This window comes from Gorilla gorilla, chromosome 12 (genome assembly GCF_029281585.2).
Source record: "Gorilla gorilla gorilla isolate KB3781 chromosome 12, NHGRI_mGorGor1-v2.1_pri, whole genome shotgun sequence".
Taxonomy (NCBI): domain Eukaryota; kingdom Metazoa; phylum Chordata; class Mammalia; order Primates; family Hominidae; genus Gorilla; species Gorilla gorilla.
Window position 1 is genome coordinate 65,163,801 of NC_073236.2, and position 14,034 is coordinate 65,177,834.

At 39.2% G+C, this 14,034-nt stretch overlaps 1 protein-coding gene across 3 annotated transcripts in view; it reads left to right on the forward strand.

The window, feature by feature from the left end:
* Nucleotides 1-14,034, forward strand: part of M1AP (meiosis 1 associated protein) — a 96,949-nt gene that overhangs the window by 35,853 nt on the left and 47,062 nt on the right. For all 3 annotated transcript variants that reach the window (XM_063695758.1, XM_055378143.2, XM_055378144.2), the window contains 2 exons: nt 3,488-3,673; nt 11,397-11,565. In XM_063695758.1, the coding sequence (XP_063551828.1) occupies nt 3,488-3,673; nt 11,397-11,565 (355 nt within the window). The remainder of the gene's footprint in view (nt 1-3,487; nt 3,674-11,396; nt 11,566-14,034) is intronic.

The following is a 14,034-nucleotide window of genomic DNA, read 5'->3' on the forward strand; positions in this document are numbered from 1 at the left end:
GATAAACTATAAAATCCCCTTCACACTTGTTGTTGCTGACTTTGACAGAAGTGCCTGGAAACAGCTATGCAAGGGAGGCCTGAGGATCGAGGATTGTTTCTGACCCACAACAACCACACTTCAGAAGCTACTGTTGTGACTGAAGGGGTTCAAGGGCCCTGCTACAGTCTGAAGAGCATTAGGTTTTCACCTGCTAAAAACATTCTTCTGATGTTTCTTTTTCTTCACACAGAGAGGGTTCACTGACTTGTATTTTCAGTTTAAATTGGTGGCACTTGACAGGTACAGGTGGTGTCTGGTGGGAGGACATGGCCCTGCACGCTGAGCACTCTTGGCCTGGGGTGAACTGTCTGCATGTGGGGTGGGAGCTCCATCTGAGGTCTCTGCAGAGCAGGGCAGACAGGTCCATTGCTGTGGCTGCTGATTACATCTGTGATCATGGAATTCCTTCACCCATCTCTCACTTGATATCACTTACCCACTTGCCTTCCTTGTACCACATCTTCTCCTGACCTTCACTTGCTACTAAATTCCCCCCAACCATATCATCATAGAAGCTAATCAGAATAAGACTGTAGCTTCAAATTTGAATCCTTGGTTCCTAAGGTTAAACGTTTGCTGTTACCTTTAAAATATGGGTCAATCTCTTGCTTTACTCCAGAGAACCATTTGAAATTCACAGGACATGCACATTCTCCATGGTTGACATGTGCACAGACTAAGCAGTCAGTTTGCAGATTCGGCATTGCCAAAGAAGTGGGAGTATTAAACACTAGAAATGCTAAGAGTTTTCAAGGATTTGTATATTTATTATAATGTTTTTACTTCTGAACCTTCGATAATAGAAATATAGAACATTGCTTATTTTAAAACATGAGAAGGGCACAAAATGGAATAATTGCTTATTTTTTCCCAGACACTCTTAAAACAAATGGTATGAATTTTTTTAACTTTTATTTTAAGTTCAAGGGTGCATGTGCAGGTACATAAGTAAACTTGTGTCATGGGGGTTTGTTGTACAGATTATTTCATCATCCAGGTATTAAGCCTACTACCCATTAGTTATTTTTTCTGATCCTCTCCCTCCTCCCACACTGTACCCTCTGACAGGCCCCAGTGTGTGTTGTCCCTTTTTATGTGTCCATGTGTTCTCATCACTTAGCTCGCACTTATAAGTCAGAACATGCAGTATTTGGTTTTCTGTTCCTGCGTTAGCTTGGAATTTTTATTGTTAAATCCATAGTAATATGTCATCACAATTGTAGACACAAACAAGCTTAGTCCGAAGTTGTGGCTGGTTCTGGGTGTCATCTAATAATGACACCCTATATGACATCACCAGGCTGGACTGCCCTGATCACTGAGAAGTAAGGCTTAGATTCCAGCTATTGTGAATCATTCTGTGTCTGTCCTATAGTTGTAGTACAACTGCTGACACATAATTAGAACAATGGTGTAGCATTTTTGTATATAAAATGTGATAGAATGAATTTGTGACATGGGAATGCCTTGTAGGGTATCACATTTAGTCTTTTAAAATACCAAGGTGAGGCTTAAAATTTTTAGTACATATTCTCAAATTGGAGTTAAGTTACATTTCTTTTATAGCCTTTTGGGTATCTGGTCAAGAGAAAACAAGATTTTTCTCTGTTTATAATGATGCAATAAACTCAACCCATGTTGGCCACCAAATAAATAAAATAGGAATAAAATTTGATACTGAATGTTGTGTCATTCGATCAGTAATCATTTTATTTATTCACACAAACCTGAGCTAATTGAAAGAAGAGCCCAGCTTGTCCATGCCATTAAGAGGAATATTTCCAATTATTAAGAGAAACATTTCCAATTAAAGCTATGCTTAATGCCAATAATTATTTCTCAAAATTTGTATATACATGTTGTTTTAATAAATTGTATATGAATGATAATTCTAATAATAACTCAATCTAGAGTGCCCCTTAGAGCCTATGCTCATAGGAAACTTAGAACTCTTGCAAAATATAGCTGTTTTAGATGCAGAGAAGTATGATGGGATGATCAATAAAAGGTTGCCAAGCATAAAAATTCTTTTACATTATGATAAAACTCTCAGGGAAAGTGAAATGGAAATATGAGTTCAAGGAGAAAAAGGAACAATCTAAATTTCTATCTCTTGGGAAAAAAAGAGCTTGTTCATGTACTTTTAACACTGAATAATGGTGAGTATCAAATCACCATGGCATTTAGATTCAATTGGACTGTTTTGAAGAGTTATATTATAGTTTTATTTTTAAATGTTGATACTTAAAATATGCTGGAAGTTACATCCTTAGCAACCACTTATAAAGTTGGAATTTTAAAATATAGATGTTCACTTAAAAATGCTTAAGGGGGTACATTGTTTCTCAGATTCTTTTAGGGGGTACATGAGAAGAAATGCTTAAAGCCTACTAGGCTACACCTGTGGTGTGATTTCTTCTAATTTCTTTCTCGGATAGTTTTCTTATTTTCCTTTCTAGATTACAAGTTTTCTTTGTGTAAGAATTATATGCAGTTCCTTGTGTTTTCACCCCAAAGACTTGGGGAGAGAAGAATGTAATCAACTGTGGAGCTAAGCCCAGGAAGGTGTTGACTTAAGCAGTCTTTGTATTCTGGCAGGTTTACAGCTCATGCTCATGGATTTTATGTGCATTACAGATATCACTCAGTTCTGCTCTATGGTCAGGAAGGTGTCCCCATCCCAAAATATAATTCTTCCCCACCCCCCACCTGCTATTGATGCATGGAATCCCTTCAAATGATGTCACAAATCTTCAGTCCACATTTATCAAAATGCATATATCCTTAGGAGAAGTAACATTGACCTAGTATCAGATTAAATTAGTTGACTCCTAAGAGCAAGTTTTTATAAAGGTAGATGAGGAGAACCAAAAGGTCGCTTCTCTCGGGTTAACATGTTGGCTCCTTAAGCTGACTGCAGACTAACCCAAATATCTCTTCTTTACTGAAGTTATCCTAAAGAGCGTATTAGATAGGACGTATGAATTCTGAAGTGATCAACCACATCAAAATTCTCACTTCTGGGAAAACATCATTTTTAAGTAGAGAAGCTTTTGGTGCCTAGACTGACTAAGAAATGAAGATAATGTCTAAGGTGAACACTGTCTGGCCTCCAGTTTGCTGGTCACCCCAAAGTAAAACTAAGCAGTCACACAACTGGATTTCCCTTTGTGTGAGTGAATGAGTTAAAACACTTCCTTTCATGTTTCTGGTAACTCTAAGTAATCAAAACCTTTATGGCTGCAAATTTTCCTTCTGCTAGTGTAGGGAAGATTTTGGTGCAGTGGCTAGAACACAATAGGAATTCAGTAGATGTTGGTCAAATAAACAAATTTTCAGGAAGGGAAGGAACTTCTGAGGAATTATTTATAATAAATTTAGACTGCCAATTAATCTGAAACCTGGTCCCTAAAGACTTGTGTCTTTGATTCGTTTTTCTCTGCAGCAAGTGAAAGGGAACTTTGCTAGGTTGCAGACCTGCATCTCAGAACTCCGCATGTTACAGAGAGAAGGGTGTTTCAGATCACAAGGTGCTTCTCTGCGGCTGGCAGTAGAGGATGGGCTCCAGCAATTCAAACAATACAGCAGACATGTGACCACAAGGGCAGCTCTGACCTATACCTCCCTGGAGGTAAGTGATGCTGGCCTTTAGGACTCCAAGCTGTGTTCCGATTTCAGTCCATATAGGTCATTATTTATCATCTTTACATTGTTCTATCTTTCATTCACTCTAGATGTAATATTCAAAGCAAGATTTTCAGCTCCCTACAGGCAGAGGACATGTTTCTCTTCTTCCTATAACCTGTACAGTTCTTAATGTAGAGATAGTTATAGAGAAGAGCTCTAAAAATATAGACTGAAGTGAATTATGAGGAAAAACTGAAATCAAAATAAAATCTGAATATGCCATCTGCCTCTGGATTTTTGGAAGTTGTAAAGAAAATGTTAAACTGCCTACATTGGTAGCTGTATTTATATTTACCTTGGTACTCTTAGGAATTTACAGTTGTTTTTAATCAAATCTTGGCATCAAATTGAGGAACTTTTCTCGGGATTAGCAAGTGTGCAAATACAAGAGTGCCAGACTGAGCCAATCTTAAAAATATAAATAAGGGCATGGCTGGATACTCCATTGGGTACATGAGTAAGTGTGAGTTAAGACAGTTTCGGTCTCTTGTAACCTCAGGGATCAAACAGACAGGACAAAAAATAATCGTGTGAGATTGCTGGTTTCCAATTCTTCATGTAAGGAGCTTGGAAGTTGCCACTCCATCCTAACTAGTAAAAAGCTTAACAAACTAAAAAATCAACAATATTTTTTAGATCCCTGAGAAGTGAGGTCACAGGGCAAACTGTTGCATCCAAAATGGGAGAGACAACCAGGCAAATACAGAGAATCACAACATACTGGAACAGAAATCTCCACAGGAACCAGTGCTAGAGTAGGAAACTGTCATTGACATTGCTACAGGCTAGGTGTAGACATGTCTAAAATTTTAGGAGAGGATGAGCATTGTGGCTCACACCTGTAATCCCAGCACTTTGAGAGGCCAAGGCAGGAAGATCACCTTGAGGCCAGGAGTTCAAGAGCAGCCTGGACAGCATAGCAAGACTCCATCTCCACAAAAAATAAAGATTAGCCGGGTTTGGTGGTGTGCACCTATAGTTCTAGCTACTTGAGAGGCTGGGGCAGGAAGATGGCTTGAGCCCAAGAGTTCAAAGTTGCACTGAGCTATGATCATACCACTCCACACTTTTGTGAGTTTTACCTCCAGGAGCTCAACCAAGTCCTCATAGTAAACATCGGGGGAAAATTCCCTCATGCCTCTGACAGGGAGAGGGAAAAATGAACCATTTTGAAATATACCAGAGCACTCTGTTATTAACAGGTATAATGAAACTACCCTAACAGGTAGTTACTCAGGAGAAACTAGTTAAACAGAACCTAACCCCTAACCTCCTGGGATTTTATCAGAGTCGAAATGACCTGGAAGAAGGGAAATACCAAACTCCAGCCAGCTGTATCCTTCAATGTAGCAGAAAGGAAATACTCAACTTCAGCCCACTCTAGCCATCCTGTCCCACCTAAGTAGGGAGAGAAAAAACTGAGGAACACTTGTAAAGTTCACAGTCCAGAGGCATAGGTTCACTAAAAGACTGAGACCTGATCATACTACCCCTCCCTCTATCCCTTACCACACATTACTAAAGGCCTGCTTATAGCAGCTCCTTTAGCCTGGAACATCATGTACAACTATAAAAAGCGTACTAAAAGACAAAAAAACACAGTTTGAAGAGACAGCAAGCATCAGAATTAGACATGGCAGAGACACTGGAATTCTCAGACCACAGAATTTAAAGCAACTATGATTAATATGCTAAGGGCTCTAATGGATAAAGCAGACGGAATGAAAGAACATATGGGTAATGTAAGCAGAAAGATGGAAATCCTAAGAAAGAATAAAAAAAGGTGCTAGAGATCAAAAACATTGTAATAGATGTGAAGAATGTCTTTGATGGGCTTATTTGTAGACCTATGGCTGAAGAAAGAATCTTTGAGTTTGAGGATGTATCAATAGAAATGTTCAAATCTGAAAAAGCAAAGAGAAAAAAAAAACTGGAAAAAAAACCCACAGCAGAATATTCAAGAACTGTGGGACAACTATAAAAGGTATGACTTATATGTAACGGGAATACCAGAAGGAAAAGAAAGAAAGAAACAGAAGAAACATTTCAATAATAATAACTGAGAATTTCTTAAAGTCAGACACCAAACCACAGATCCAGGAAGCTCAGAGAACACCATTAAACCACATGCTCCTGAACAACCAGTGGGTCAATGGAGAAATTAAAAATGAAGTTTAAAATCTTCTTGAGTCAAATGAAAATGGATACACAATATACCAAAACCTATGAGATACAGCAAAAGAGGGAAGTTTATAGCAATAAATGCCTACATCAAAAAAGAAGAAAGATATCAAATAAACAACCTAGCATTGCACCTCAAGGAACTAGAAGAACAAGAATAGACTAAACCCAAAATTACTAGAAGGAAAAAAAATAGTAATGATCAGAATAAAAATAAAAGAAATAGAGACTTAAAATAGTACAACACTTTGGGAAGCTAAGGCAGGAGGATCGCTTTGAGGCCAGGAGTTTGAGACCAGCCTTGGTAACATAGTGAGATCCCATCTCTACAAAAAATTTTTTAAATTACCCAGGTGTGGTACACATACCTGTAGTCCTAGCTACTTTGGGAGGCCGAGGTGGAAAGATTGCTTGAACCCAGGAGTTTGAGGCTGCAGTGAGCTATGATCACACCACTGCATTGCAGCCTGGGTGACAGAGCAAGACCTTGTCTCTTAAAAACAAACAAAAACATAAAAGTTCAATGAAAAAAGAACTGGTGGCCGGGCGCGGTGGCTCACACCTGTAATCCCAGCACTTTGGGAGGCCCAGGCGGGTGGATCACGAGGTCAGGCGATCGAGACCATCCTGGACACGGTGAAACCCCATCTCTACTAAAAAATACAAAAAGTTAGCCAGGCGTGGTGGTGGGCGCCTGTAGTCCCAGCTACTTGGGAGGCTGAGGCAGGAGAATGGCGTGAACCTGGGAGGCGGAGCTTGCAGTGAGCTGAGATCGCGCCACTGCACTCCAGCCTGGGCGACAGAGTGAGACTCTGTCTCAAAAAAAAAAAAAGAACTGGTTTTTTTTGTTGTTTTTTTTCTGTCTGTTTTTTGTTTGTTTGTTTTGAGATGGAGTTTTGCTCTTGTTGCCCAGGCTGGAGTGCAATGGCGCAATCTCGGCTCACCGCAACCTCCACCTCCCGTGTTCAAGCAATTCTCCTGCCTCAGCTTCCCGAATAGCTGGGATTACAGGCATGAGCCACCACGCCTGACTAATTTCGTATTTTTAGTAGAGATGGCGTTTCTCCATGTTGGTCAGGCTGGTCTTGAACTAAAAAGAACTGTTTTTTTTTGAAAGGATAAACAAAATCACAAACTTTTGGCTAGACTAAGAAAAAAAGAGAGATGACTCAAATAAATCAGAGATTAAAAAGGAGACATTACAACTGATACCACAAAATACAAAGGATTATTATAGACTATTTTGAAGAACTATATGTCAACAAATTGGAAAACTTAAAAGAAATGGATACATTCCTGTATATACACAATCTGCTAAGATTGAATCATGAAAAAATAGAAAGCCTAAACAGACCAACAGTGAGTAATGAGATTGAATCAGTAATAAAAAGTCTTCCGTTGAAGAAAAGCCCCAAACCTCATAGATTCACTGCTGAATTCTACCAAACATTTAAAGAAGAACTAATAGCAATTCTTCTTAACTACTCTACAAACTTGAAGTGGAGAGAATTCTTCCAGACTCATTCTACAAGGGCAGCATTACCCTGATACCAAAACCGGACAAGGGCACAACAATAAAAAAGAAAACTATAGGGCAATATCTCTGAAGAACATAGATGCAAAAACCCTTAAAATATTTGCAAACCAAATCCAATAGCACATCAAAAAGATCATTTACCATAATCAAGAGGGATTTGTCCCAGGGGTGCAAGGATGGTTCAACATATGCAAATCAATAAACATGACACATCACATTAACAGAATGAAGGACATAAACCATCTTCATGGATGCAGAAAGAGCATTCAATAAAATTCAACATCACTTCATGATAAAAACTCTTAACAAAATAGGTACAGAAAGAGCATACCTCAACACAATGAAGACCATATATGACAAACCTACAGCTAACTCATACTGAATGAGGAAAAGTTGAAAGTTTTTCCTCTAAAATCTGGAACAAGTACCAGGTGCAGTAGCTCACGCCTGTAATCCCAGCACTTTGGGAGCCGAGGTAAGAGGATCACTTGAGGATCAAGACTGGCCTAGACAACATAGTGAGACCCTGCCACTACGAAAAAAAACTTTTTGGAAAAACTAGCTGAGAGTGGTGGTGCATGCCTGTAGTTCCAACTACCCAGGAGGCTAAGGCAAGAGGATCCCTTGAGCCCAGGAATTCAAGATTGCAGTGAGCTATGATCATACCACTGCATTCCAGCCTGGGCAACAGAGCAAGACCCTGACTCTTAAAATGAGGGAAACAATTTGTGACATTGGTCTGGGCAAGGATTTTTTTTAATAAGACCTCAAAAGCACAGTCAACAAAAGCAAAAATAGACAAATGGAATTTTATCAAACCAAAAAGCTTTTGCACAGCAAAGGAAACAATCAAAAGATTGAAGTGGGCCAGGTGCAGTGGCTCACACCTGTAATTCCAGCACTTTGGAAGGCCAAGGCAGCAGGATCACTTGAGTCTAGGAGTTCCAGACCAGTCTGGTCAACATGGTGAGGCCTCCATCTCTACAAAAAAAAAAATACAAAAATAAGCCAGGCATGGTGGCATGCATCTGTGGTTTCAGCTACATGGGAGGCTGAGGCAGAAGGATCACTTGAGCCTAGGAGGTCAAGGCTGCAGTGAGCCATGGTTGCACCACTGCACTCCAACCTGGGCAACAGAGTGAGACCCTGTCTCAAAAAAAAAAATAGAGTGAAGTAAGAGCCTACAGAATGGAAGAAAATATTTGTAAACTATGCATCTGACAAGGGATTCATATCCGGAATATATAAGGAACTCAAACAACTCAATAGGGAAAAAATGAATAATCTGAAAGCTGAATAAACATTTCTCAAAAGAAGACATACAAATGGCCACAGGCAGGTGCAAAAATGCTCAACATCACTAATCAGAGAAATACAAAGCAAACCCACAATAAAATATTACCTCACCCCAGTTAGAATGGCTACTATATAAAAGATTTTAAAAATAACAAATATTGGTGAGGAGGTGGAGAAGGGGGACCCTCCTTACATTTTTGGTAAGAATGCAAATTAGTACAGCCACTATGGAGAACAATATGAAGGTTCCTCAAAAAAATTAAAAGCAGAGCTACCATATAATCCAACAATCCCACTACTGGGTATATACCCAAAGGAAATGAAATCAGTGTGTTGGAGAGATATCTTCACTCCCAGGTTTATTGCAGCACTGTGCACAGTAGCCAAGATATGGAATCAACCTGAGTGTCTATCAATGGATAAATGGATTTTTAAAATGTGGTATTTATACACATTGGAATACCATTCCTTCATAAGAAAGAATAAAAGCCTGTTGTTTGTGACAACATGGATGAGTCTAGAGAACATTATATTAAGTGAAATAAGCCAGGCACAGAAGGACGAGTACTGCATGATCTCACTCATTTGTGGAATCTAAAAACGTTGATCTCATAGAAGTACAGAGTTGAATAGTGGTTATCAGAGGCTGAGGATAGGGGGGAAGGGTGCATGAGGAGAGGTTGGCCAATGGTGCAAAGTTACAATTAGACAGGAGGAATAAGTTCTGGTGTTCTATTGTACAATAGCATGACTATAGTTAACAGTAATGTATATTTCAAAATAGCAGAGAGGGTTTTGAATGTTCTCATCACAAAGAAATGAGAAGTGTTTGAAGTGATAGATATGCTAATTACCCTGATTTGATCATTATACAATGTATAAATGTATCAAAACATCACACTGTACCCGTAAATGTGTACAATTATTATGTGTCAATTAAAAACAAAATAAAACTTTAAAAAATGGACCAAGGGCCTTATCAGATACCTCACCAAAGAAAGTACACAAATGGTAAACAAACATGAAAAGATGCTCCACATTATATGTCATCAGGGAAATGCAAATTAAAACAACAATGAAATACCACCACATACCTATTAAAATGGCTAAATTCCAGAACACTGACAACACCAAATGCTGGTGAGGATGTGGAGCAACAGGAACTCTCCTTCATTGCTGATGGGAATGTAGAATGGCACAGCCACTTTGAAAGATAGTTTGATGGTTTCTTACAAAACTAAACATACATTTACCATATAATCCAGAAATCATGCTTCTTGGTATTTACCCAAAGGAGTTGAAAACCTATCCACACGAAAATCCACACTTGGGTATTTATGGCAGCTTTATTCATAATTGCCAAAACTTGGAAGCAACCAAGATGTCCTTCGGCAGATGAATGGATAAATAAACTATGATTCATCCAGACAATGGATTATTATTCAGCACTAAAAAGAAATGAGCTATCAAGCCACAAAAAGATATGGAGGGACCTTAAATGCATATTACTAAGTGAAAGAAGCCAATTTGAAAAGGCTGCATATATATCCCCAACTATATGACATTCTGGAAAAGGCAAAACTATGGTGATATAGTAAAAAGATCAATGGTTGCCAAGGGTTGAGGAGAAGGAGGGATGAATAGATAGAGCAGAGAGGATTCTTAGGGTGGTGAAAAGGCTCAATATGATATTTATTATACTGATGGGTACATGTCATTATGCATTTGTCTAGACTCATAGAATGTACTACACCAAGAGTCAACCCTAATGTAATCTGTGGACTTTGGGTGATTATGATGTGTCAATATAGGTTCATCAATTGCAACGACTTTGGTGGAAGATACTGATAATGAGGGAGGCCATGTATATGTGGGACAAGGGGTATATGGGCTATCTCTGTACCTTCCTTTCGATTTTGCTGTGAACCTAAAACTTCCCTAAAAAATAATGTCTTTTAAAATAATAATAATAATAGTGCTTTAATCTACATCCCTCTTCATGGATCAAAAACATCTAAGTACAAATGAGAATTGCATATGTTTAATGATTACTGTCCAGTGTTTAAAAGTTCAAGAGGAAACTGCTAATAATAACATACAGTGGCCAGTCATGGTGGCTCACGCCTGTAATCCCAGCACTTTGGGAGGCCGGGGCGGGCGGATCACGAGGTCAGGAGTTCGAGACCAGCCTGACCAACATGTTGAAACCCCATTCTACTAAAAATACAAAAAAAAATTACCCGGGTGTGGTGGCACGTGCCTGTAATCCCAGCTATCCAGGAGGCTGAGGCAGGAGAATCACTTGACCCCGGAAAGCGGAGGTTGCAGTGAGCCAAGATTGCACCATTGCACTCCAGCCTGGGCAACAGAGCAAGACTCCGTCTCAAAAAAAAAGACTAAAACATACATATGGTTTCTCCAGTCACTTTCTAGGGTCAGCTCAGCCTGATTGGAAAGGTCCTGTGATAACCTGTCCCACAAGAATCTGTCAGATAAAATTTGATTTTAAGTTACAGCCAAATCCTTTTTGCACTAAACATAATAGCCACCACCACAGACTTATGCTGTATTTATCCTCCGGGTAGGGACTGTTATGTTCCTCACTCTGTACATCAGGGAGAATAGACACATTGATTCTTGGATTTATTTTCAGATTACTATTCTGACTTCTCAGCCTGGAAAAGAGGTGGTCAAACAGTTGGAGGAAGGGTTGAAAGATACAGACCTAGCCAGAGTCAGGAGGTTTCAGGTCGTTGAGGTCACAAAGGGAATCCTAGAGCACGTGGACTCAGCGTCTCCTGTTGAGGATCCCAGCAATGATGGTAAGAATTTTTTAACAAGGTAAAAAGAATTGTAAGAATTTTAATGAAAATGACGAGCTAATGGGTGCAGCACACCAACATGGCACATGTATACATATGTAACAAACCTGCAAGTTGTGCACATGTACCCTAAAACTTAAAATATAATAATAGTAAAATTTAAAAAAAAGAATCTTAATGAGCAGTCTTTTACAAGTCAGAAAGATTATTTTCCGTGGTCTTTTTGTGTTCTTAAATGATAAAAGAAGCCAGCAGATTTCATTGAGGTTCAGACAGATGTTTCTAGATGTTGGAGTTGAATTTTGTAATAATCATTTTATTTCAGAAACAATATATCCTAATAATGAAAACTAAAATTTTATGGGTATAAAAAGTAAAAATTCGTTTCTCCCCTAATCACTTTGAAGGGATTGGGCTATCCCTTCTAAAATTCTTTTATATATATATATATGCACACACACACACTCTCTTAATATTTTAATTAACACTCAATCTTTTATAGATACATATATACACATACACAATTAATTTACTGAAACCTTCTTTGTTTATGTGTGTTGGACAGCTGTGTCAGTGTTTATAGATCAGACTCGTTTTTTAATGGCTTTTTATTGTGTTGTTTTACCATAATTTATTTGTTTAATCACTAATGTAAACAATTTGGTTTATTACATTTTAGTATTATAAACAGTGGTGTATGAACAGACTCATATGCAGGGCTGGCTTCATGGGCTAATGACCAGGGGAGTCACACAGGGTCCTAAGTACAGAAAGGCCCCCATCCTTGAGATTTAATGCCCTGTGGCTTCTGTCTTAAAATTCTTAATAATTTTATCTTTGAATTTGTGCAGTTTGATGGAACAGTGGAGCATACACCAGGAGTTTTGAGCCTTGGCTCACACATGCCCTGCCTCCTGCTTCCTTCCCACCACTCCATAGTGGAGACCTCACTCATTTGCCAGCTTACCAGCCATCCAGTGACCTCTGCTGGCCTCTGTTCCCCCGGCTGGGCAGAAGCCTAGACACCTGTGCGAAGGTCCAGCACACATTACTTTTGTGTTGAGTTGCCCAGGCATCTTTGAGGGTCTGCACTTGCTTGGCAAGTATCTGGTGCCGCCTGAGGAAGTATGACATTAATAGCAATTTTTTTTTTTTTTGAGATGGAGTCTCGCTCTGTTGCCCAGGCTGGAGTGCAGTGGCGCGACCTCGGCTCACTGCAAGCTCCGCCTCCCAGGTTCACGCCATTCTCCTGCCTCGGCCTCCTGAGTAGCTGGGATTACAGGCACCCGCCACCAAGCCCAGCTAATTTTTTTGTATTTTTAGTAGAGACAGGGTTTCACCGTGTTAGCCAGGATGGTCTCCGTCTCCTGATCTCGTGATCTGCCCGCCTCAGCCTTCCAAAGTGCTGGGATTACAGGTGTGAGCCTCCGCGCCCAGGAGCAAACTTTTAAAAACCATGTCATGATGAAAAAGATGAGTAAGTTCTAGATATCTGCTATACAACATTATACCTAGAAATAACAATACTGTACTACTGTACATGTAAAAATGTGTTAAAAGGTTAGATCTCATGCACGGTGTTCTTACCACAATTAAAAAACAACACCCATACACACATACATACAATGACATCTTAAGAAAGAGACTATGGAAAAAAGGAAAAGGAAAAAGTTTTATATTTTAGTATTGTTGATGGCAGTTTTTTCCTGCTTTTTGAACAAAGGGCTCTGCATTTTCATTTTGCTCTGAGCCCACAAATTATGTAGCCTTTCCTGTTTATGTGTATAACTGTGCATTTGTGAGGATGTTTTCTGTGGAATAAATTCCTAGAAATAAAGTTACTAGGAGGTAAAACAGTATATGCATTTTTGACAGTTATTGCCAAAAAACTCTCCAAAAAGATCATACCAATTCATACTTCCACCAATAGTAAATAAGACTTTCCTAGTAGGAATTATCCTTGTTTGTTTGTTTTTTTATTTTTGCTAACCCCATGGGGAAAAAAAAGTCTAGTTTTGACTTTCTTTCACCATGTTGGCCAGGCTGGTCTCGAACTGACCTTAGGTGATCCACCCGCCTCAGCCTCCCAAAGTGCTGGGATTACAGGTGTGAGCTACCATGCCTGGCCAGACTTTTATTCTTGAATTACCTCCTAGGATTTTTTTGGAGAGAAAGTGTGGAGTGGTCCTACGTAGTGATCTTTCCCCTTGTTCCAGTCACTCTGTACCTTAATGACATTTTCCTTGATATTTACGTACTGAAAAATATTCATGTTTATTGCAAACAAATTAAAAATGCAAATAAGCACAAATAAGTAAATCTAAATTACCCACAATCCTACACTTCCTAAAAGAAGAAATATTCAAACTGTGTCTTAGAGCAGGGATCTCCAACCCCCAGGCCATGGACTGGTACCATCTGTGGCCTGTTAGGAACTGGTGATCACACAGCAGGAGAGGAGGGAAGGGT